General features: G+C 47.4%; 1 protein-coding gene and 1 pseudogene across 1 annotated transcript; both read left to right on the forward strand.

Moving 5' to 3' along the window:
• Positions 1 to 13,722: 13,722 nt before the first annotated feature.
• On the forward strand, positions 13,723 to 17,845 carry LOC123096983 (protein FAR1-RELATED SEQUENCE 5-like; annotated as a pseudogene).
• A 1,331-nt stretch (positions 17,846 to 19,176) lies between these two features.
• On the forward strand, positions 19,177 to 21,756 carry LOC123098042 (mucin-7). Its single transcript, XM_044519915.1, has one exon. It carries the CDS (start codon positions 19,294 to 19,296, stop codon positions 20,134 to 20,136), a length of 843 nt encoding a protein of 280 aa, XP_044375850.1. The 5' UTR covers positions 19,177 to 19,293; the 3' UTR covers positions 20,137 to 21,756.
• Positions 21,757 to 22,637: the final 881 nt, after the last annotated feature.

The raw sequence follows: 22,637 nt of genomic DNA on the forward strand, positions 1-22,637 counted from the left end.
GCACTGGTGGATTTCATCAATGACTAGACAGAGCTGCAGATGCCCGAGGAAAAGCCAGATAACACATATTGGACTATTCACTTTGATGGGTCCAGACAATTGGAGGGCTCGGGGGCTGGAGTCGTGCTCGCTTCCCCTCGAGGTGATAAATTCTGTTATGTTCTTCGTTTGATGTTCCCTTGCACTAACAATGCAGCTGAATATGAGGCCTTGCTCCACGGTCTTCGGATGGCTAAGGAGATGAACTTAAGCCGGGTAAGGTGTTTTGGCGACTCAGATTTGGTGGCTCAACAAGTTTCTGGTACTTGGGATTCCAAGGATCCAATCATGGCGGCTTATCGACGAGAAGTGGATATTATTGCTGGTCACTTCAAGGGTTATCAGGTTGAGCATATCGATAGGCGGAAGAATGAAGCGGTTGATGCCTTAAGCCGGTTGGGTTCTCAACGTAAACCGGTGCTGCCTAATTTCTTTCTTGACGTTTTGCATAATCCGTCGGTCAAGTTACCTATAGAGGAGGATTTGGCTATTCCTGACCCGGAAGCTCAGTTGGTGGCAGCTCTTCATGTAATCCTGATTGGACGGTTCCATATTTGGCTTATATGACCTGGGGCGAGTTACCCGAGGATGAAACTTTGGCCAGGCAAATAACCCAGCGATCCAAGTCAATGACTATTGTCAATGGGGAGTTACATCATCGCAGTGTCATAGGGGCGTTTCAACATTGTGTTTCACCTGAAGAAGGCTGTGAGATTCTGTGCGAGATTCATGAAGGGGATTATGGCCACCATGCTGGTTCTAAGTCTCTTGTGGCCAAGGCTTTTCGTCATGGATTTTATTGGCTGACGGCTCATGCTGATGCTGAGGATCTGGTCAGTAAATGTGACGGATGTCAGAAATTTTCACGACGAGCCCATGTACCGGCTCAAGAATTGAGGATGATTCCAATTACTTGGCTGTTTGCAGTTTGGGGGCTTGATATGGTTGGGCCTTTTAAGAGGTCCAAGGATAAGAAGACCCACCTTTTGGTGGCCGTTGATAAGTTCACTAAGTGGGTAGAGGTAGAGCCGGTAGTAAGTGTGATGCAGCAATGGCGGTTCAATTCATGAAGAAGGTGATCTTCCATTTTGGCTTTCCACACAGCATTATAACAGACAATGGCACTAATCTCTCCAAGGGTGCTATGAAAGAATTCTGTCAACGTGAGCATATCCGGCTTGATGTATCATCAGTGGCTCACCCCCAATCTAATGGTCAAGCTGAGAGAGCCAATCAAGAGATCTTGAGAGGCATCAAGCCCCGGCTTATGGTTCCCTTGCAAAGGACGCCGGGTTGTTAGGTGGAGGAGTTACCTTCCGTGTTATGGAGCATTAATACCACCCCCAATAGGTCTACGGGTTACACGCCTTTCTTCATGGTTTACGGAGCAGAGGCGGTTCTCCCTAGTGACATCCGTCATGACTCGCCCCGTGTGGGGGGCTTATGTTGAAGCGGACAATGAAAAAGCACGTCAGGACACACTGGACCTGTTAGATGAGGAGCGTGATATCTCCGCGGCTCGTTCGGCAATTTACCAGCAAGATCTGCGCCATTACCACAGCCGCCGGGTTAAAACCAGAACTTTCCAAGAAGGCGATCTAGTGCTCTGGCTCATCCAGGATCAGACTGATATGCACAAGTTATACCCACCTTGGGAAGGACCCTTTGTGGTCAGCAAGAATCTGAACAACGGGTCATACCACCTTATCGATGTTTGAGAGCACAAAGACTCACATAAGTCGGAGGAGGAGACCCACCGGCCCTGAAATATTGCTCATCTTCGGCCTTACTACACCTGAGCCACCGACTCTTTTGATGTACATATTTTGACAATGTATATATTATGATCAATATAATAAAGTCGGCATCCCTGTTAAAGCAGGGCCTCTGTCGTTTTCTCTTTAAAACAACGAGTTTTTGGTCACTTGGGGGCTTCTGCTTTATAGAGCAAAGTTACAATTCCCTTTGATCCGGCTTATAGGCCACACATAAAAAAAACTTGGGGGCTTGTTACCCAGGGTAAATGGACCAAAGAGAGAGTCTTTTGCAAAAGCATGACTCAAACATAGGTGCCCATTGAGCATAGCTCAGAAATATTGCTTGGGGCTCTTTTGTTCTAAAGAACAAGAGTTGCTATAACCCTTGTGATAGGCTTAAAAGCCAGGCTTGGAAGCCAGGTGTATTCACCTAAAACCCTAGGTTATCCTGCCTTTTTAAGTAAGCCACTCCGCCCAGGTATTCCTGGAATGACCCGCTGAACGTTTGACAAGTCAATCTTATGTAGACCCTGAACTTGTCAAAGTTAAAACGATGATTGGTTGTGTGAGGACCATCTTATAAGGTTTGTAAAACGGTTTAACTCAGTGGCCTGTGCAGCCCGTGAAAGCACTCGATTTTCGGCCTGGCAGCCCATGAAAAGCCTCGTTTTCGCTTGTTTTTATTTGACAGATCTTTTAAGATTTATTTGATAAATTTATAAGGTTTTATCATCACAATTCACTGGTGTTTATTAACCCCGCTCGGCTTTCGACTATAAGTCATCAGTACATGATAAGTTAAGATCCGGTGTTTATTAACCCGGCCTGGTTTTTGGCCATAAGTCGCCAAGTATGAAATAAGATAATATCCGGTGTTTATTAACCCAGCCTGGCTTTGTTCATAAGTTGGGAATATATGATAATCACCAGTGCTCAAATTTGGGTTATCACCCTTACTACACTGGATTGGTAAGCTAACAGTGTGATCAAATATCACAGGTATGATATATTTCAATTATATATGGTTATTCTTAAGTCCAGCCTTGGTTATAAACTACGTTAGTTTCCCATGGTTTTCTATTGGGCATTATAACCCGTCTAGCGGTAAACCGCTAGGACATTTTTAAATCTACTGTATGCAAGAACAGATTCACAATTGCTAATATCATGCGCATACATGTCATATTTTAACACAGCGGATTAGCAGTGTCATGCAAAGTAAATATGCACGATGGCATAGTAGATCAAGAGTTTAAGCTAGCCTATTACAAGGTGTTCGGTGCCCAACAGAATAATTGTTTTTCAACAAGTCTTGCAGAAAGCAGATAATAAACCGGCCACCGGTTTATGAATCTTGTCCGGGCTGACTTGAAGGTGAAGGATCATCCAGCGCCGGCTCATCTTCCTCTTCTCTACCCAGTGGCTGGAAGTCAATGGTTGTCCAATCGATCCCAGTTAAGGCTTTGAATACAGCTTCATCACTTATAAGTGTGGATGGATCAACATCAGGGGCATAGGTATGCTTACGGATTGGAGGGATAAGATTTGGAGCATCATAGGTTGGCGCATTAACTCTCTTGTTGTTGGCATCATAAATCGACTGATAATGTGAAAGATCGGTCTCTTCAGCCAATTTGCTAGCCAATGGGCGCACTTCCCTCGTCAAGGCTCTGAGGTCATCGTTATCAAAGTCTGACCCATCCTCTTTTATGCTCGGATAGCCGTTTCCCACATCAGCCGGATCAAGATCAGGTATCCATGCTTTGTCCTGAGTTAGTGCGGTAAGAGCACATGCCCTTGCAGCTGATCTCTTTAGTTCTTCGAACCGGGCAGGCATCATCGACAGCCTTTCCAATGTTTCCTTGATCAAAGTTGGGGCCGGATTGTTATGGGAAGCTGTGCAGATGATCCTTTGTGCGCCGGTATATAGTTGCTCTATAAGTGTATAGGCAGCCTTCAGTTTTTCCCGCATATCCGAGCCAAGATGAGAATGCGAGATCCTGCATCATCACAAACACCGGTAAATCGGCAGTTTATTGGATAATACATGTTTAAAGATTACGAAGAAGCTATTTACCAAAAAGGTAGCAGTCATGGCATTTATTTGTTGTTTCAAGCCAGTCAGCTCCTCTGCCACCGGATTAAGGGTTGCCTCAGCGTCCTCAGCCCTCTTTAACATAGTTGTCTTTTCTACATCCCAACTTGCCCGCTCGTTTTTGAAGCTCTCTTTCAGTTTTTCCATTGCTGCGATGGCACTGGTCAGTTCATCCTTGGCCTTGGAAGTTTCTGCTTGTTGAGATATGATATTTTCTTGAAGGTCAGCGATTTGGGATTCCTTCTTGACAAGCTCAGCCTGCAAGAGACATGCAATTTATGAGTTGACAGTGCATATTTGAAGTCCCAAGCACATAACAAGTAATATACTTGGCACTTGGGGGCTAATGTCTATTGCTTCTTCTCAAAAAAATTACAAGTCCCAAGCTCAATGCAAGTATTATTCTTGGCACTTGGGGGCTAATGCATGTTTGCTCCAGTTAGAACTATGGATTTTTTCTTCCACTGGTCAGCTTGGTGGACAACCGGTTTATCAAGGTTCTAAACAAGCATTTTTTGAGCCTTACAACATAATTAGTCCCAACTTAACACATTTGTTAAGTCGGCCCTTGGGGGCTACACGGGCGAACTTGATGAGTTATTATACTCAAGTTCCGGTTTACCGTGAAAGTATAAACCGGCCCTTGGGGGCTACACACGCAAAATTGAAGAGTTGTTATTCTACAAGTCCCGGTTCATATTGACAGTATAAACCGGCCCTTGGGGGCTACGGGAATTGATCTATATGACTTTTGGAAATTTACAGAACATTCTATCATGTCCAATAATTTTGGCGGCTAAGGGAAGAATATTTGTGCAGGATAAACAACAGTTACCTCATGCCGCTCCTTCATCATGTTCACTAAACCGGCTTCATAGTCACGGCTTGCGTACAAACGGTTTAAAAACCCAGAATGGATATCTTGGGCGCTGAGGTGGGCATAGCTTTCCAAGTCGCTTTCCACTTGCCCTTGTCAACAACAGAGATTTCTTCTTTGGCCCTGTGTTTTGACAGAGCAATGGGGTTGCCAGGGGATGTGTAACCAAAGCCAGTAACCACAACGTCGTCAGCTTTGTCATCTACAACTTTAGTTGGGCTTCGCGGTTTATTAGACTGAATCATTGGATCAACTTCCATATGTTCAACTTTAGTTTCGTGATCTTGCGGTGGCGGGTCATCAGGAATGTTTTCAACATTTGGATTAGATGGTTCAGGGGTCCTTTCCGGTTCAGATGGAATAGGGTCATCAGCCAGATTATTCACTTTAGCCTTTTTACTCGCTCTGGCTTTGGTCCTGAAAATAACAAGTGTACATCAGGTCAGTATAAAGATCAAGTATAAGATATGAAGGGTCAATTAATATGCTCACCCAGGAACCGTTTTGAGGGTTGGAATTTGTGTTCCTGTTGACTCGCCAGAGGAAGAATGAGAAGTCCCCTGATAATTTGAATCAGACGGGTTAAGAGGTTGTCGAAAATAACCTGCCCTGGGGTAAAGTATGTCAAAAATATGTAAGACCTCCGGACGACGTTTGCGAAGTGGAGTGTTTGGTAAACCGGCAGAGGTGATCACGTTGCCACTATGCCGGGTTGTGCGGCGAGCTTCATGTTTCTGTTTCTTCGAAAGAAAGTTTGGATCCAAGTGAGCTAGAGGGTGAGAAAATCTTAATTTCCGGCATGCTTGATGGGTTTTCTGTGTTGGCAGAGGATCTGAGCCGGAGGAAAGAATAATTACCTCTACGTCACCAGCATGGCTAGCCTCAGCGTCATCCTGATAATAACCATTGTCAATGAGATGTATGAAAAAGGAGCCAAGTGAATCAAGTTCTACCTCTGACTCATGATTATCATCATCATCGTCAATGTTTAAATCGGTGGATTCGGCGGTTTTCTTCTTGGCAGGATTCTTGTGGACCTTGGTCTTGGGGCGAGCTGTTTTGGCCGGTTTATCCTGCAGCTTCTTTTTCCAGAATGGATCATCACCCTGTTAAAGGTTGAAAAGATCATAAGGGAGTATTAAGAATATGGAGTAAGCAGGAGTTGAGCAATTCTTACAGCTGGCGGTTTATTTGTAGCACAGAAGGGACTAAGTCCTGTTTTGCTGCACTCGGCCACCGGTATATCCAGCATTTTCTTGACAGCTTCAGTAACTTCAGCGTCAGTCAGCTGAATGTCAATGTGGCGTTGAGGATCTTTCAAGTCCCCTGTATATTCACACATTAAACCGGGGCAACGGCTTAAGGGTAAAATACTCCAGGACACCCAGCAATGGACGAAATCAACGCCTGTTAAACCGTTTGCCACAAAGGCTCTGAGCTTTGAGAGTTGTGGCGCATATTTGGCTCGTTCCTTTGCGCTGAGTCTTTGGGGGAGTGGATGTGTACTGCTAAGCCGGTGAGCACGATAACCCGACAGAGGATTCTCACCAACTAGAGATGTATCTCGGCAATAGAACCAAGTTTGATTCCAGTCTTTGGGATGGCTATGATGGTTGGCATGAGGGAAGCTGTCACTTTCCTCTTTGGGATGGATACCCCGCCAAGTTCAGTGTTGGGCCCGTCCACAAATTATGTGCGGCGGTTTAAGTAGTAGAAGTCTTTGAACAATTCAACCGTGGGCTCTTCTTGCAGATAAGCTTCACAGAACACTTGAAAGTTGCAAATGTTGGATACAGAGTTAGGTCCAATATCTTGAGGGTGGACTTGCAGGAAATGAAGCACGTCACGGATATTTTTTGATCCGGGAGGGCTAAATCCTCGACTCAGATGGTCAACAAAAACGATCACTTCTCCTTCCTTGGGCTCAGGAGGACATTCAGAACCAGGGACTCTCCAGTGGATGACTTCCTTTTTGGCTAAAGCGCCAGTAAGAACACACCCGTTCAGTCTTTCTTCTGTAACCCGGGATTAAACCCAGTTGCAGGAATAAAAGGATTTGGCCATTTGTTCAATAACCTGGAAGAAAGGTTTATGCCAGTTTAAGATTCATGGTTAATCCGTTAAAGGTTAAAAAGCAGAAAGTGGTGAAGCATGCAAAAAGGCTAAACCGAAGATTGGCGCTATCAAGTTGCAGAAATGAGTAATTGGCGGTTTAAGAGGGGACTAATGGTACCTGGCGGGTTATTATTTTCTGAGTTAAATTGCCTACACAGATATTGAAAGTATAGATCTGAAGTTGGAAAATGACTAAGTGATGAAAAACAGTTTCCACAGATGGATATCGCAATTTCGGATCTACCGCGTGTCAGAAAAAGAAAATATATTCAGACCTAAATATTAGTACTTGAACAGTTTATGAAGTTCCAGATTGGGTTTTCTACATAAAAGAGATGATCTGATGGAAAAAGAAGGGCTATTGTTACTACCGCACAGGAATATATCAAATTTGAATCCGTCATTTATGCTACGGTGAAGAACAGGCGAAGAACAGCGCCGAACCTCCATGAGCTCGTGTGAACCCTAGTCAGACCTGCGGAGGGGAGGAGGAAGAACTTACAGAGGCTGTTGAATGGCGGAGGCGCGCGATTAGAGTCTGGTTCGAACAGGTTGATGCAGCGGCCAACGTCGAAGCAGAGGTGAAGCTTGACGGCGGCGGCTGAGCTCGAGCGCTAGGGCGTCGCAAGGAAGACGATGAGACGAAGAGGCACGGGGGGGGGGAGTGGAAGGGACCCCCGGTCCTATTTATAAGGCGAATGGATAAGTGGCAAGCGCGAGAATCGAGGAGGTCAAAAAACGGATCTGTGTAAAGTTAATGGCAGGTGACATCACGGCGGGTTATCATGATTCCAGAAGATGACGTCATGGCAAGTTATAAGTTTCGCGAAGGTAATGAAGGAGGGCTTTTTGTAAGTGTTGAAGATTGATGTGAACAAGTTCAAATCAACTTGGGGCCTAATGTTGGGGATATAACTGTTGAGTATAAACCGCCCAGGAGGGGCCGGATTATACTCATGATGATTACCAGTATTGAAGCCCATGAAGACATAGAAGATGGCGACTTATGAAGGAGACTTAATAAGAAGGCCCAAAGCCTAGAGGCAGGTTAGGGCCCACAGACGTAAACCGCCATAGGCGTATGACTTGTATTGTAAGATAGGAAAGAATAGATACCGAGCCGGGCACGTTTATGAGCCGGCCGGGATTCTGTGAACCGCGGGGCGTCAACCTGTGTATATAAAGGGATGACCCGGCGGCGGCTTAGGGACAAGAAACAACAGATCGAGAGCCAGGTTAAGCGTATTCGCTCCCTGGTCATCGAAACTCTAGCAATACCACCTCAAACTGGATTAGGCCTTCACCTTCACCGCAAGGGGTTGAACCAGTATAAACTCCTTGTGTCCTTTGTCCTGTTTAACCCCTTTAAGCTAACTTCGTTGCGATGGCTCCACGACTAAGTCCTCACACTAGGACATCTGCCGTGACAATTCCACGACACTTAGGGTTGACTTTCAGTCTGATAGGGCTCCCTGTGTGATAGATTGATGTTCTTGAAGGAAGAATTCCGACTGTTGTTGTGGGGGTCGCTCCCCCCTCTTCTATTTGTGCTAGACCTTGATAATGCACCCAGAGAAGAAGCGGAAGCGATCATCATCGACGGTCAAAATATACACCACCAAAGATTGAGAGTTGCTTAAGGGAGACTCGACAGACCGAAAGTTAACCCGTGCTGAATAGTGATCCGTGTGTTAACTTAACTTGTTTAATTATATTGACAACTTATTTTCTATCATCCTTGTGCTGGCTCAGAGCTAACTTGGAAGGAGAAGAATTATCTTATCTCCTTTGTTAATGATGTTCTATCGTTTAAGAGCATTTATGGAGCTAGCTGAAATACTACAGGATACGTGCCACTGGTCAACAAGTTGAGCGATGCGAACATTCATAGAAATATCATGGTAAGATTTTTACTATCGTGTCACTAGTCCATCTTTTTCATACATTCTTCTTAAGTTAACTACATTGCTATCTATGTTACTATTATGTTCTTCAACAAAAGCTCCCAAATATTGTTGTGCCTGCGCTGGTGGATGTTGAAGGTGAGATGACAATTATTTTCCCTTTGAAGACTAGTTTCAATTATAGATACTCGAATGAATGCCAACCAGATGGATACCTCAAAATTGAAGGATGGAGGCAAATAGTGAATGAGCGCAAATCACAAATTGGAGACTGGTGGATCTCTGTGATCCGTCATGGAGATGGAGGGGTTTTTCTGGTTTATTCCATTATCCCTAAGAGAGAGGAGTAGGTCCTAGTACTTGCATGATCTAGGGTAATGACTACTATGTGCTCGAAAGTTATTTACCTACGATGATAACAATTAGCTATTGGTTAACTTATGATGATGATACATTGTTATATCATTATGATGATGATGAGTTGTTATATCACTACGATAATGATTGTTATACAATTACGATGATGATAAGACATTGTTATATCACTATGATGATGATGAGACATTGTTGTATCAATGATGTATGTATATATTGGACTGTATAAAAATCTGTATAATTATTGTAAAAGTATAGTATAAATACGCAAAAGAAATACACATATTTAGTAGTGGCACGGGTTAAGTACGACGTTGCAGCAAGTTAGTAGTAGCGCGGGTCAAACCCCACGCTGCTACTAACGTAAGTAACAGTGTGTGGGGTCGTACCCCACGCTACCACTAGCAAGTTAGTTGTGGCGCGCTAGTAGTAGCACGGGACCCGCACTACTACTAGCGTTCTACCCGCGCCACTACTAGGCTTATCCCTAGTAGTGTTAGATTTATTGCCACAAGGCCTAGCTACGACGACTCTTGAACATATGCTCATGTTGGCTTGGCTCTCCAGCGCCTAGTATTTCTGTTCTAGCTCTCACAAGTGCCAGCACAACGTTGGTCTTCCATCATGAATCCACTCCCCGAGGAGTCCGACGACGAAACTGGTGACCTGATCGTTCGACGAAGAACCAACAAGCTGGCACCACCCCCTCACAAATGCACAAAGCAAAAAACTAGATCACCCCTCCCTCAGCATCGAAATAACCCACACACGTGGGAGGTCTTATTCAGCATGCCCCATGATGCTCGCTTCAGCTGGCTAGTAGGTCGCACTATTTGGTCTTGCCCCATCCAGAGAAGTGAAAGAAAAAAATAGAAAGGCAAACTAAAAAGAAGTAGAGAGAAAGTTTAAAATGTTTTGAAAAAAATAAAATATCTTCAATTTCTTAAACATTGGACAAGATAAGAAAATGTTTATGAATTTGAAAAAATGAACTAAATGAATCATGAATTTTAAAATGTTCACTTTTTTAACATTGTAAAATATAATAAATATGAATTGGAGAAAAATGAACGAAAAGAATGATGAATTTTAAAAATATTTGTAAATTTAGAAAATGTTCACGAATTTCAGAAAATGTTCCCAAAATTCAAAAATACTTCCGGAATTAAAAATGTTCATGAATTTAGAAAAGGTTCTTGGATTTCAAAAGAAGTTCTTTGAATTTTAGAAATGTTCAAGAATTACAAAATATTAATGAATTTAAATAATATCCATCGATTTATAGATTTGTCTAACGACCAGCCTAGGAGTACCACGTTCACATGCGAATACGTCCAACCACACCACAGCTTACAACCGACCCACTCCTTGACATGAAGCCACGATTGCAGAAACTACCTCCATGCATCAGGAGGTAACTTAGGGCACGTGCAACAGTTTAGACGGCTTCAGTCTATAGCCTCGATCCATGTCAGATTTAGTCTGCGGTACAGACATCTTTTTGACGGTGCTACGGCAGGCTTACGCCAGCCTGAACCATTTTCATTATAGATAAGATTGAGATACAACACGACGGTTACAACAGATATCACCCGACATATAGGAGAAGGAACCAAGAACAACAGAATAGAAGATGGAATAAGGAACAACAGAAAAAGAACCAGAGGAGAGCTACGACAAGCAGCCAACACCAAGAACTTAGCATCCATCACCACCAGTGGACCGAGAAGAGAAGGAACTAGCTTTGTTGGATCCGTCGAAAGGACATCCGCCACCGAGAAGACGTGGAGAAGAAGTTGCCTGCTACCATGCGATCTCTGCACCTTGAAGAGCTAGGAGATCGTAGCCACCATCGAAGAGCATCCTGCTGCCTAGGAACATCGCGGCAGAGAAAGCCACAGACCGTGCCGAAGGGCAATTTTCTGCCGAGATAGCCCTACACCTCCTCTGAGCCACACCACGGCCACCATCACAAATAGAGAGAACCATAGCACTCCGCAGGCCACCAAACCTCAAAAGCCATCGAAGGGTGCCGAACACCGAGACCTCACCACCGCCACAAGCCCCAAAAAGAGAGGTCAACCATCAGCATAGGATGACCAAGGTACTGGTCGCCGCCACAGAGCACCTCCACCGCCACCGCCCTACAAACCAGCAACCTGAACCAACACTCCAGCCCAGACATCAGACGACCAACCACGGATCCCTGGCTCCTGAAACGACGCTCCCAAGGGGGAAACAACATTGAAGATGTCGTCGTCGTCCGATTCAGAGAAGGATCTGAGACTTTCGCCCGAAGCACAAAGAAATAGCCGGCAACGGTAGCTCCCCAATGATGCCTTCACGAAGGGACACGGCGCCAGGAGACGTCGTCATCATCGTTGCCGACGAGGTCGACAATAGGCTTTCGCCCGAAGCATCCCAGCCCGGCCGACTCCGCAAACGCCGGCCCCCGAGTCCGGCAGCGCTAGACCTTCCCCTCTCCTGCCAGTCCACGGCGAGCCTCCCCGCTTGGTCCAGCAAGAGTCATCCGCAAACACAGCCGCTCACCTCGAGCACCTGCATAGACAGAGTTGGTTCTGTCTCGGCTGCCACCTGCACCCAGCCCCTTACCGCCGGCCACAACACCACACCACCACACACCTACCCCGCCGACAGCAGCCACCACCGACCCCCCAGCCGCAACCATGGAGTGCACCAGCCGTGGGAGCCACCGCCCCAGAGGGGTCCAGATCTGGGCGAAGAGAGGCACCCAGACCAGGCATGGCAGTCACCAGGGTCACTGCCACGGCCTGCTCCACCACGCTGTGCTGACCACCACACCCGCCTACGCCACCAGCCCCCAGTCGCGGCCGCGGGGACCGCCGGCCAAGGGAAACGGGCCGCCGTCCGAAGGGAGCTGGATCTGGAGCTCCCCTGGGCAGAGCGGCGTCGGATCCTTGGAGATCCAGCTGCCCACGCCTCCGCGCCGCTCGCGCCGGCGCATTGCGCGACCATTGCCGGTGCGCGCCCCCGACCACCCGCGCCCGCCCGCGAGTCCCCGTCGCCGGCCAGCGTCCCGCGCCGCCACGCCTGGAGAAGAGGAGGGAGAGCCGTCCCCGCCGCCGCCGGCGCCGAGGGCTTTGCCCAGGGACGCCCTCCGGCGGCGGCGGGAGGAGGAGGGGGAGGCGAGGGTGGCTGTCGGCGTCGGCTGGGGTTTCTCCCGAGCCGCCCGCGAGAGCGACATGGGAGTCCAAGTCTCTTTGCTTGTCCCGCGGTACAGACATCTTATACAATGCATTAGGGCATGTACATTAGTTTAGACACCTACTGTCTATAACAACCATCCACGTCATCTACAGCCCTTAGTAAAAACGCCCTCTACAATGGACAGTCTCTTTTTGCTGTCTATAGACCTCTAAAATTACGAGAATTGGTGAAATTTATTCCAGTTATCCACCTCCTTCCAGAACGTGAAGAGCTTGACCACGGCGTCTGCTCGGCAGTCCATCCTGATGCATCCTAGGAAGGTGTGTGTTGTGCAATCGCAGTTCTGCATAGCCGCACCGCCGACGTCGCTGCAGATCGAGGAGCACGTATACACGTACGTGAATCTAATCAATTCGTAGGAAGCCTATCTAGCTAGCGATCCCCTTGATCGATTATTTTGGTCGCCGCAGCACATTCATTCGCCACGTGAGGCGTCTATCCATCGATCCCGGCAGTCCGGCGGCCCCCAAGCGTGCAAGTCTCGTCGGAGTAGGTGGCGACGTAGAAAGGCAAAACGTGTTCCCTGGATTGGATTTGTGGAGAGGCGGGATTGAACGGTTCGGCTCGGAAACGGAAACTACAGACGCCCGGGCATACAACGGCAAAGAGGCCGTCGATAACTAGCGAATTTTCTAGGCTACCGACTGTCGGCTGAATTGCAGACGCCTTTCTTCTATCTCCTCGTTCTCTCCGCTCCAGCTAGACAAAAATCCTATGTGACGTGTGCTACAGACGGCTGACTGGACACGTACATGCCCTTATCTAGTTAGTTGTCTGTATAGGCCCTAGAATTACGGGGAAACTTGAACAGATCCTTGATGGAAAAACCGCTGGTTGCACACACCTGTCGTTAGTCGTTACGGAGCGATTTTCATCGCTGTACATGCCAAGGGATATTGAGACCCATGTGGCAAGGACGCGGCTTGCCTGCGGCCTTGGCGTGCGACCATCGGTGCGACGCAGCCATTGCACGGCTGTGCGTGAGCTCCCTCCCGCTGCGGATTTTCTCTCGAAAAAAAAAACAGAATACAGATCATGATACCGGACGTCCCGTGATACCTATTTCGTTCCGTAATACTCTCGCACCATTAAGACTAAACAAAAATCAAGTGAAAAAAAAACTCATCGCTTGTGAAACATATCCATAAAATGCCCGCGAAACAGATCCGCATATGCAGAAAAGCGCGCCAAAATATACTCCTAAAGGCGAGAGAGACCTACAACCTCGGCAGAACAATCAATGGCGGCTTGACCAGGGAAGCACAGGTAAATTCTCCTCTTAAATTGGGCAGCGAAGGAATCCCGTCCCTGATGTCTTCTTCGAGTCTCACGTCCCTGGTGGCTTCTCCAAGAAGTGGTCCGGGGAACCAGGATGCTCCAGATGATTCTCAGTCACCAAAAGTAAGAAATCGCACTCTGTTCTTCATGATGAATCACCGGCAAATTCTCCTACTGTACCGTTTTAGAACTTGTACAGGAAACCATGACTAGTGACCACAATCTGCAGATGTGAAACAACGACAAGAAGTTAGTTCTGTTGCATTTGGAAAAACAAAGTAGGAGCATGTACAGTACCCCGATTTCACATTTAATTGGATGAGAAGACGTTCTTGCACAAACCGTATAAAATAGAACAAGGATTGCAGAGTCCATCTTGATTTCTCCTCTAAACCTTAAGACTACTACAGTATTGATCCCTCAATGCACTGCATGTTTCCCAAGACAAATATGATTGCAAGACGGATAAATATGATTCATGAATCGGTTGATCAAAACTTGTGGTAGGAAAATATGATTGCCATTTGCCATGTCTGTGGATTAACTAAATTGAATCCTAATTGATACAGGATTCGCAACAAACCACGGCAGATCACAGTGATGAAAGGGTACCAAAGCTTGGCATGACATTTTTGTCTGAAGAGGAAGCTTATTTATTTTATAACAAGTATGCTGAAACTATCGGTTTCAGCATCAGAAGAAGTAGTGGCCATAAAGTGAAGAACTCTTCTGTATTGCAGCAACGCACATTTACATGCTCTCGTCAAGGTAAATGTCATTTCTAATTTGTTTTGATTCTAACCTCTTATTTATGCTCTAAGATAATCACTACAACTCACAGGCCACCAGCAAGAAGATAAAAGAGAGGACACATTCAGTTACAGTAGGCCTGAAACGCGATGTGGTTGTAATGCTCGTATGAAGATAAGGCTTAAAATGGTTTTTATTGTGTATATGAATTCGAGGCATCACATAACCACACTCTTGCTCATGGAATCATGGCCCAGTACTTGAGATCCCAGAGAGAAGTAACAGAAGCACATATAGCAAATGCTGAGGTTGCAAAGTCAGCAGGCATTTCAAATAAAGCAACATTCGATTTGATGGCCAAGGAAGCATGTGGAAGTGAAAACCTTGGCTTTATACGTGATGATTTGAAAATTTGTTTGTACTCAAAGAGAACAATAAAAGCAAAGAATGGTGACACAGGGGGAGTATTAGAGTACATGGAGAAGAAGGTCTCAGAAGATGTCAACTTCTTCTATTCAATTCAAGTTGATGAAGATGAGTTGATAACTAATATTTTTTGGACTGACTCGAAAATGGTATCAGACTACGCATTATTCGGCGATGTTATATGCTTTGACACCACATACAGGAAACTAGATGATGGACGCCCATTTGGTTTGATTGTTGGGGTGAATAATCATCAAAAAACTGTTGTCTTTGGCGCCGCACTTTTCTATGATGAAACTGCTGCAAGTTTTGCTTGGCTTTTCAGAACTTTCCTAAAAGTTATGTCTGGGAAACATCCACGTACAATTCTCACCGATGAAAATGCAGCAATGGCAAAGGCAATCCGTAAAGTGTTCCCTCATTCTCACCATAGAATTTGTGTGTGGCATATGAATCAAAATGCTTGCAAGCATCTCGCTGGAGTTGTTGATGAATATAAGAAATTCAATGTTGATTTTCAACATTGTATATATGATATAGAAGAGGAAGATGAATTTGTAAGTGCATGGAATAAAATGATTGACAAGTATGAACTAGGTGACAATGCATGGTTGCAAAGGCTATTTGAGAAGAAAGAACAGTGGGCACTAGTATATGGTAAAAATACGTTCTCTGCCCACATGAGCACTACCCAACGAAGTGAAAGCATGAACAATGAACTAAAGAGGTACATTAGTGTTAAATATGACATGCTTACTTTCTTTGAGCATTTTGAACGGCTAGTTTCAGATAAAAGATGTGAAGAGGTGAAGTACGACTTTAAAGCAACACAAACTACTCCAAAGTTGAAGGCTGAATCAAGCTATATGCTAACACAAGCTGCAGCTACATATGCTCCAGCAATATTCAAGATATTTCAAGATCAAGTGCTTCGGACTCTGAACTACGACACATTGCTTTGTGATGAAAGTGACACAGAGTTAAAGATTTATGTAGTAAAATTTCATGGCACACAACGGAGCATGTTGTTAGATTCATTCCAAAAGAAGAAAAGGTTAGTTGCAGCTGCAAAAGGTTTGAGTTTTCTGGAATCCCTTGCTCTCATTGCTTAAAGGTACTTGATATTAATAATATCAAGCATATCCCCGGAAAATATATATTGAAAAGATGGACAATTGATGCCAAAGTTCTAGATATAACAAGCAAATGCAACCCGCATGAGAACCTAAAAGCAAGAATGTCCAATCGCTACAAGGAACTGTGCAGAATGTTCTTGAAAATAGCTGCTCGTGCCGCTGAGTCAGAAGACTCATACAATAAGGCTGCTAAATTTGCAGAGCAATTAGCACAAGATGTGGAGAAATGCTTGAAGATTAGAGCTGATCCAGATTTGGGAGACTCGTGTACTAAAGAAGGTGCATATTATACTAATAATAATTTCCTAGACTATTGACGAACAAAGACTGATATTTACCATTACAGTGGCAGCAGGAGTGAACATCCCCTGTAGCAGAATTTCAAAACACAATGATGGGCTTGCAAAGCCAAAAGGTATGAAGGTCAAGGAGAAGACTATCAAAGGATCAAAAAGGCCCGTTGGTGGATTTGAGAAAGCAACTTCAAAGAAGAAAAGGAACACAGATGATATTGTACAACTAGAGCCTCATGGCACCTCAAAGGTATTATACTTCATTGCTTTGTGTCTTATAAAACCTTCAACATTATTGACCTTTCATATCATTTTTGATAGGCCCCTTTGGAGAAACCAACTTCAAAGAATAAAAAGAACAAAAAAGATATTATACAACTACAACCTCATGGACTCTCAATGGTATAACGCTGTTGCTTTTTCTTATAAAACACTCAATTGTATTGACCTTTCTCTATCATTTTCAACAGGGTCCTTCGGAATTTTTCGGTAGCCAAATGGGTGCATATCAATTACACTACAACACTATCCTAAATGCTTCAATGCAACCATCAATTGATAATACCATCCCGATGCCACCGCATACCCAACAACTGTTGGCGGCATTCCAACCATACAACACAACAGTGGTAGAAGCAGTCCACTCTTTCAAGTTTACGATTCTTTTGAACTTCATTGAAACTGAACTTTGCTACTTTGTGCACAGGGTCATCCGACAGACCACATGTCCACCTATTTACAACAGCAGAACTCTGCTCAGCCAACACCTATCCAAAATGCTACAATGCAGCCATCAACTGGTCCGAGCTTCCCCATGCAACCACAAACCCAAGCACCACACAACACTCCAGTGGTACAACATTCCACCCTTTTGGGTTTTCCAGTTTTAAACTTCACCGAAACTGATAGTTGCTACTTTGTGCACAGGGTCATCCGACAAACCACATGTCCACCTATATACAACAGCATAACTCTGCTCAACCAACACCTATCCTAAATGCTAGAATGCAACCATCAACTGGTCCGAGCTTTCCGATGCAACCACAAACCCAAGCACCACACAATACTCTAGTGGTATAACATTCCACCCTTTCGAGTTTTCCACCTTTTTAAACTTCATTTAAACTGAAAGTTCCTACGTTGTGCACAGAGTCATCCGACAAACCACAAGTACACCTTTTTACAACAGAAGAACTCTGCTCTAAATCCCTGCCTGATAGAAGCCATTGGAGCCTCTAACTATAGTTCGATGACAGGAGGAAATCAAGGCTTCCTTCTTCAACCGAAAGCGACATCTATTGTAAATGCTACAATGCAGCCATCAGTTGGTCACACCATCCTGATGCCACCACAGACCCAAGACCCACACTATACTCCAGTGGTATAACATTCCATACTTCCAAGTTTTCCAATTTCTCAACTTCAATGAAACTGAAATTGCTACCTTTCTCCCCAGGGTCATCTGACAGATCACATGTCTACCTATTTACAGCAGCAACACTCGATGCAGAATCCCTCAGTGCAAAGGACCATTGGAACCTCTACCTCTAGTATGACGACAGGACAAAACCAAGCCTTCCTCAATCAACCGAAGCCAACATGATCTATTTTGTTGTCGCGAGGTTTATCTCATGTGTGTTTTGACTTCAAAGTTGCAAATAATTTTTGTTAGAACTTGTATGTACCATCAACTGAATGCTACTAAGCGTCCCCAATCAAATATACTAGTTCACATTTTTTTTAATTGTGTACTAATTCATAGAATTAGCTATGAACAATTTTCCACAAGCATCGTGCTCATATGAGCCTCTAACCTATCCTTCTCTCATTTTAAGTTAAGATGACCGGGATCCCAATGATCCATTTCAATTATGCATAATATATGTAACTGAACCATCTATCTAAATGTCATGCTTAGAGGCATAGAGCGAGGAGAAAACAAATTGACAATCAGTCCGAATTTAGCATGTAAGGAATCTTAATTTAACTGGATGAAAGCAAAGTACTGGAATTGCTACTAGCTCTCCCTTCTCTGAATTTAACATGCATCTTAACTGAATGAAAGCAGAGTAATGGAATTGCTAATAGCTCTCCTTCTCTGAATTTAACACGCGTGAGACTGAATGGCACAAGAAGAAGAGGAAATTACCTGTGTGTATGCGGAGATAATACTGCATGTATGAGCTGCAGTCCCTTTGTTCTTCCTCTCTGACTACCAAATTGATGGCGTTGATGTTGATTCTCAACGTCCTTCCCCTCGATACTCGGCCCCTCCTCCACAAGCCCGAGCACCCGCCAAGGACACGCCAACCTCTTGCGTGGTCGTCCCACATGCTCCCGCTAGGCTCCGCATCTCAGACCAGCGAGGACGGCGCCGCGGAGGATCCCGTCCCCACCGAACTGCTGTGCGACTAGGTCGAGCAGGCGGACCACGACGGAGGCCAGCCGAGCCAGGGATGCTGATTTAGTAGGCGGACCACGGTGGCGGCCAGCCGAGCCGGGGATGCTGATTCAGCAGGCGCACGCGGGCGGCGGCCACCCGGGAACCGGGATGGGGTGAGATGCGTGAGTGCGCACGCCCGAGTAGAAGCTGCACGGCAGCGCGACGAGATCCGGTCAATGGGCAGGAAGTGCTTGGAGGCTCGAGGAGCAGGAGCAGCAGAGGACATGGAAAGCTTGAGCTGAGCTTGAGTTCCGACCAAGGAAAGGGATGTGGATAAGGGATGTATCCATACAGACGGCAATCAGTATTAGGATCTGTATTCTATTTTTTTTGAGAGAAAATCCGCAGCGGGAGGGGGCTCACGCACAGCCGTGCGATGGCTGCGTCGCACTGATGGTCGCACGCCTAGGCCGCAGGCAAGCCGCGTCCATGTGGCAAGTCTATCCCATTCGACTTTACGATGAAACAGTTGGAGTGAAAAGCCACCGCGAAACAGGGACATGAGAGGCTCTCGCGCTCGCGGCGGCGCCGCCCGATCTACCGCCTCCGGCCTCCCATGCTTCAGCTGAGACTGGATCCGGGATCCCCTCCACCTCCTCTCTCTCTCCTGCGAAGCTTTGCTCCATCTGACGCCATGCCTCCACGACCGTGCTCCAAGCCAGCGTCCGCGGCATCGGCCATGGAGGGAGCTCAGTCCGCCGAGCGCTCCCCAAGGCCCTCGCCGGCGGCGGCCTCCCCACCGCCGCCCTGCGTCCCGGCTGGCACGTTGCTGCCCGCAGGCTTCAGGCTGAGCGTCGTCCCGCCGTCACCGAGCAAGCTGCCAGCGCCTGCATCCACGATGCCGGCTGCTCCGTCAGGGTCAGCCACCTCCGCCGCAGTGCTGGCCGCGGTTGCCCTGGCCTCCCGCAAGGCTGCCCCGGCCGCTGGTGGCCATTTGTCCCGCGTTGGGCTGCCTCCGAGGCTGGTTGTGGCTGCATTTCCGACGGTGCATAGCTCGGGGCTTCCCCAGGCCGGGTCCTCACCGCCTCCGCCGCTTGGGTGTCTCTCGTCCCCTGCCTCTGCTGACGCTGCTTCTGTCAGCGATGCACCATCAACCTCGACTGCTACTGTGGGCGCGCCATCCCCGACTCCTGCCGGTGCTGCTACGTCCTACTTGACTCTTGTGGAAGCCTCGCCGACACCCCCGGCTGGTGCTGCTGAAGCGCCGCCCACAACCCCTGCTGCTGAAGCGCCACCCACAGCCACAACTCCTGCTGCTGAAGCGCTGTCCACGGCTCCTGTGGAAACGGCGCTGTCCTCGGCTTCTACCATACTGCGACGGGTCTTGACTCAGAGCTACCTGTTTTGTGGAGCTCCTTTACTGACGGTGAAGAAGACGACGACGATGATAATGAGCTAGCCCCACAGACGCCACCGCCGGCTACCAAATCCTCGATTTCGGCTGCTCGGCAGGACGTGGCGTGTGATGCGGATACATGCGGAGGTTGGCAGAAGGTGCTCCCGCGGCGCCATGTGCAACTCCAGGCGTCACAAGCCCCTGCTTTGGCTCCCCGTCCCGTCCCCGCTTGGCTTCATGGTAGATGTTGCAGATGTCTCTTTCCTGGACACTGTGCAGCGGATTGTCGAGATCCTTTTAGATGTTATCGGTGCCTTGAGAACGGTCATCGATCGCGTGAGTGCCGCAATGCCTGGCATCCCCTTAGCTCCTTGGGAAGAGCTACTGTGTCGCCACTGCCCCGCCTCCCCGTCAAGCACCAACAAGCTCCATCTCCATACAAGGTCCAGAAAGAAGCCCCACCCCTCCCGAAGACATTTTGTTGTGATTCTTGGGCATCGATCGTTTCTGCTCCTGCTGGCTCAATGGCCCCGACGGATATCTCGATGCGGCCCACTTTGGAGAGGCAGGCCGAGCTGCTGCGCTCTGAGCTCCTTGGTATGGCTTCCTTTCAACTTGAGAAAACGGTCCAGCCTCTGCGTGATGTCGTTGATTCTATGAAAGGTTGGATGTTGCGGATGAAGAGCTTCATGGAGCGAGCTGAGGCTGCACTGGGCGGGCTCTCCCTGGCGCCGCCTGTGTTGCGCCCTTTGGTTGTGCCCGATGGCAACTTCGACGCTGAGAAGGGAGACGAGCTCCATGGTCGTTTCTCCCCTCGTGCTAGGGCCAGCTCACCGCCATTAGCCTCTGAGGGACTTGACAATGATGTGATTGTGACTCCGGTGTCACAGATCATGCCCGAGCTTCGGAGTTGTGTGGGAGCCCGGTTTTGCCTTTGTGCGTCGAGCAACTGCAGGTAGACCCTCCCGAGATCTCGAGTGTGGCTTTGCCACCAACATCACTCCTGGAGTCGAGCCAGATAGTTGATGCTGAGGAGAGTAGTGATTTGGACGGTGCGATCTCTCGCTCGCCCAAGTCCATTGGGCGTCAGGCGTTAGTCATCGAGCGCGGAGTTTCAGATGCTGTTGCCCTTCCCTCATATGCAACCATCGAGCAGGTGATGACTGTGAGTGGCATGGCCATTGAGCCAAGTGTGTTGGCACCTACTCCAACTCCAAATTCAAATGCTCTGTTTGCGAAGGAACTTTGTGACTTGCTCGCTAGCGTGGAGGTTGCTAGACCTGGTTTGGGCAGGTCGATTGCTTGCCTCCTGACGGGAACGCCAATAAGGGGCAAACAAAAGAAAATGGGCAAAGACAAGAGTGGTGTCATAGGCAAGGCGTCTCTGGTTGCTTTATGGATGATCTTCGGTCTCTCGGCTTGTCCTCTTGGATTGGGAGGTGCATGGTGTCTTGTGTCGTGGTGTTCTTGTTGGGATTGACTTGGCGTAGTAGTAGTGTCAGGGTTTGTGGATGTTGTGCATTCGGAGAGTTTGGCAAGGGCCGACTGTGCGGTTGGGGGATTTCTTGCCGTGCGAGTAGTTAATCCGTGCTCTATTTGTGTAGGTTTTCGCCCAGTTTTTCTTAAATTAACTGGACAATTCTCTTCTTCTTAATTAATCGATGAGGCAAAATTTTTGCCTCCGTTTCGAAAAACGGTTGGAGTACAGTGCAGGTTGAGTGTGCACCCAACCATCCGGCTCGTTTCGCACGAGTCACAGCTTTAATAAACCAGGGCCAAACCGCGGCATTACGAAGGCATCAGCACGGCTATCGACCATGGCAACAGGACCATTATAGGTACATATAATTCAGGTCGATGGCAAATAATGGCACCAGGTTGTTGGTGCTAATCAGGTGCTCACACGCTCCCCACAACCGACCCAATCGTTTTCAAGGTCTCCATGCGATTCTCGTTTGATGTTAGAACTGGAGGTTTACACCTAGCTAAACATGGCCAGCTTGCTTTGCAAGTCTTTCTCCAATAATAAAGAACGGATTGACCGTCGTGGAGTTTTTACAGAAAAACCCGTGTAGTTTTTGATAACTGAACCCGCAGTCCCTATTTTAGTGAATCTGGAAAAACGTTTCGATTTTGCATTAAACTCCCTATAGTTTTGTATATTCACCCCGCAGTCCTTCAAAAAACGCATCACCCTTCATCATCCGCACGCAAGATCCCCTTCATCCTCCCCAGGCACGAGCGGGCGCACCCCCGCCGGCGGCGCCGCCGCCTTCCTCGTGGAGTCCGCGGCCAAATTCCACGCCGGGAGCAGCGGTCTCCATCTCTCCAACTCCTCCCTCTCCCTCAAGCCTCGACCTCCCCGGCAACCTTCCTCCCCTCCCAAGTCCAGGAGACGCATGGGCGCGGCGGCGGCGAGGCCCCCTCACCATGGCTAGGGTTTCGGGCGCCTCCATACTGGCATGGCTCCGGCGCCTCTGGCGGCTCCTCTCCGACGCCCACCACGCCCCCACACGCAGCTCCTTCTCTAGGATGATGCTCCTCCTCCCGGTGGCCATGGGGTG

Source organism: Triticum aestivum, chromosome 4D (assembly GCF_018294505.1).
Source record: "Triticum aestivum cultivar Chinese Spring chromosome 4D, IWGSC CS RefSeq v2.1, whole genome shotgun sequence".
Lineage (NCBI taxonomy): Eukaryota > Viridiplantae > Streptophyta > Magnoliopsida > Poales > Poaceae > Triticum > Triticum aestivum.

What these genes read in the sequence shown, in the direction of transcription:
- LOC123098042 (XM_044519915.1), top strand. Translation starts at nt 19,294, where the DNA reads ATGCTTCAGCTGAGACTGGATCCGGGATCCCCTCCACCTCCTCTCTCT.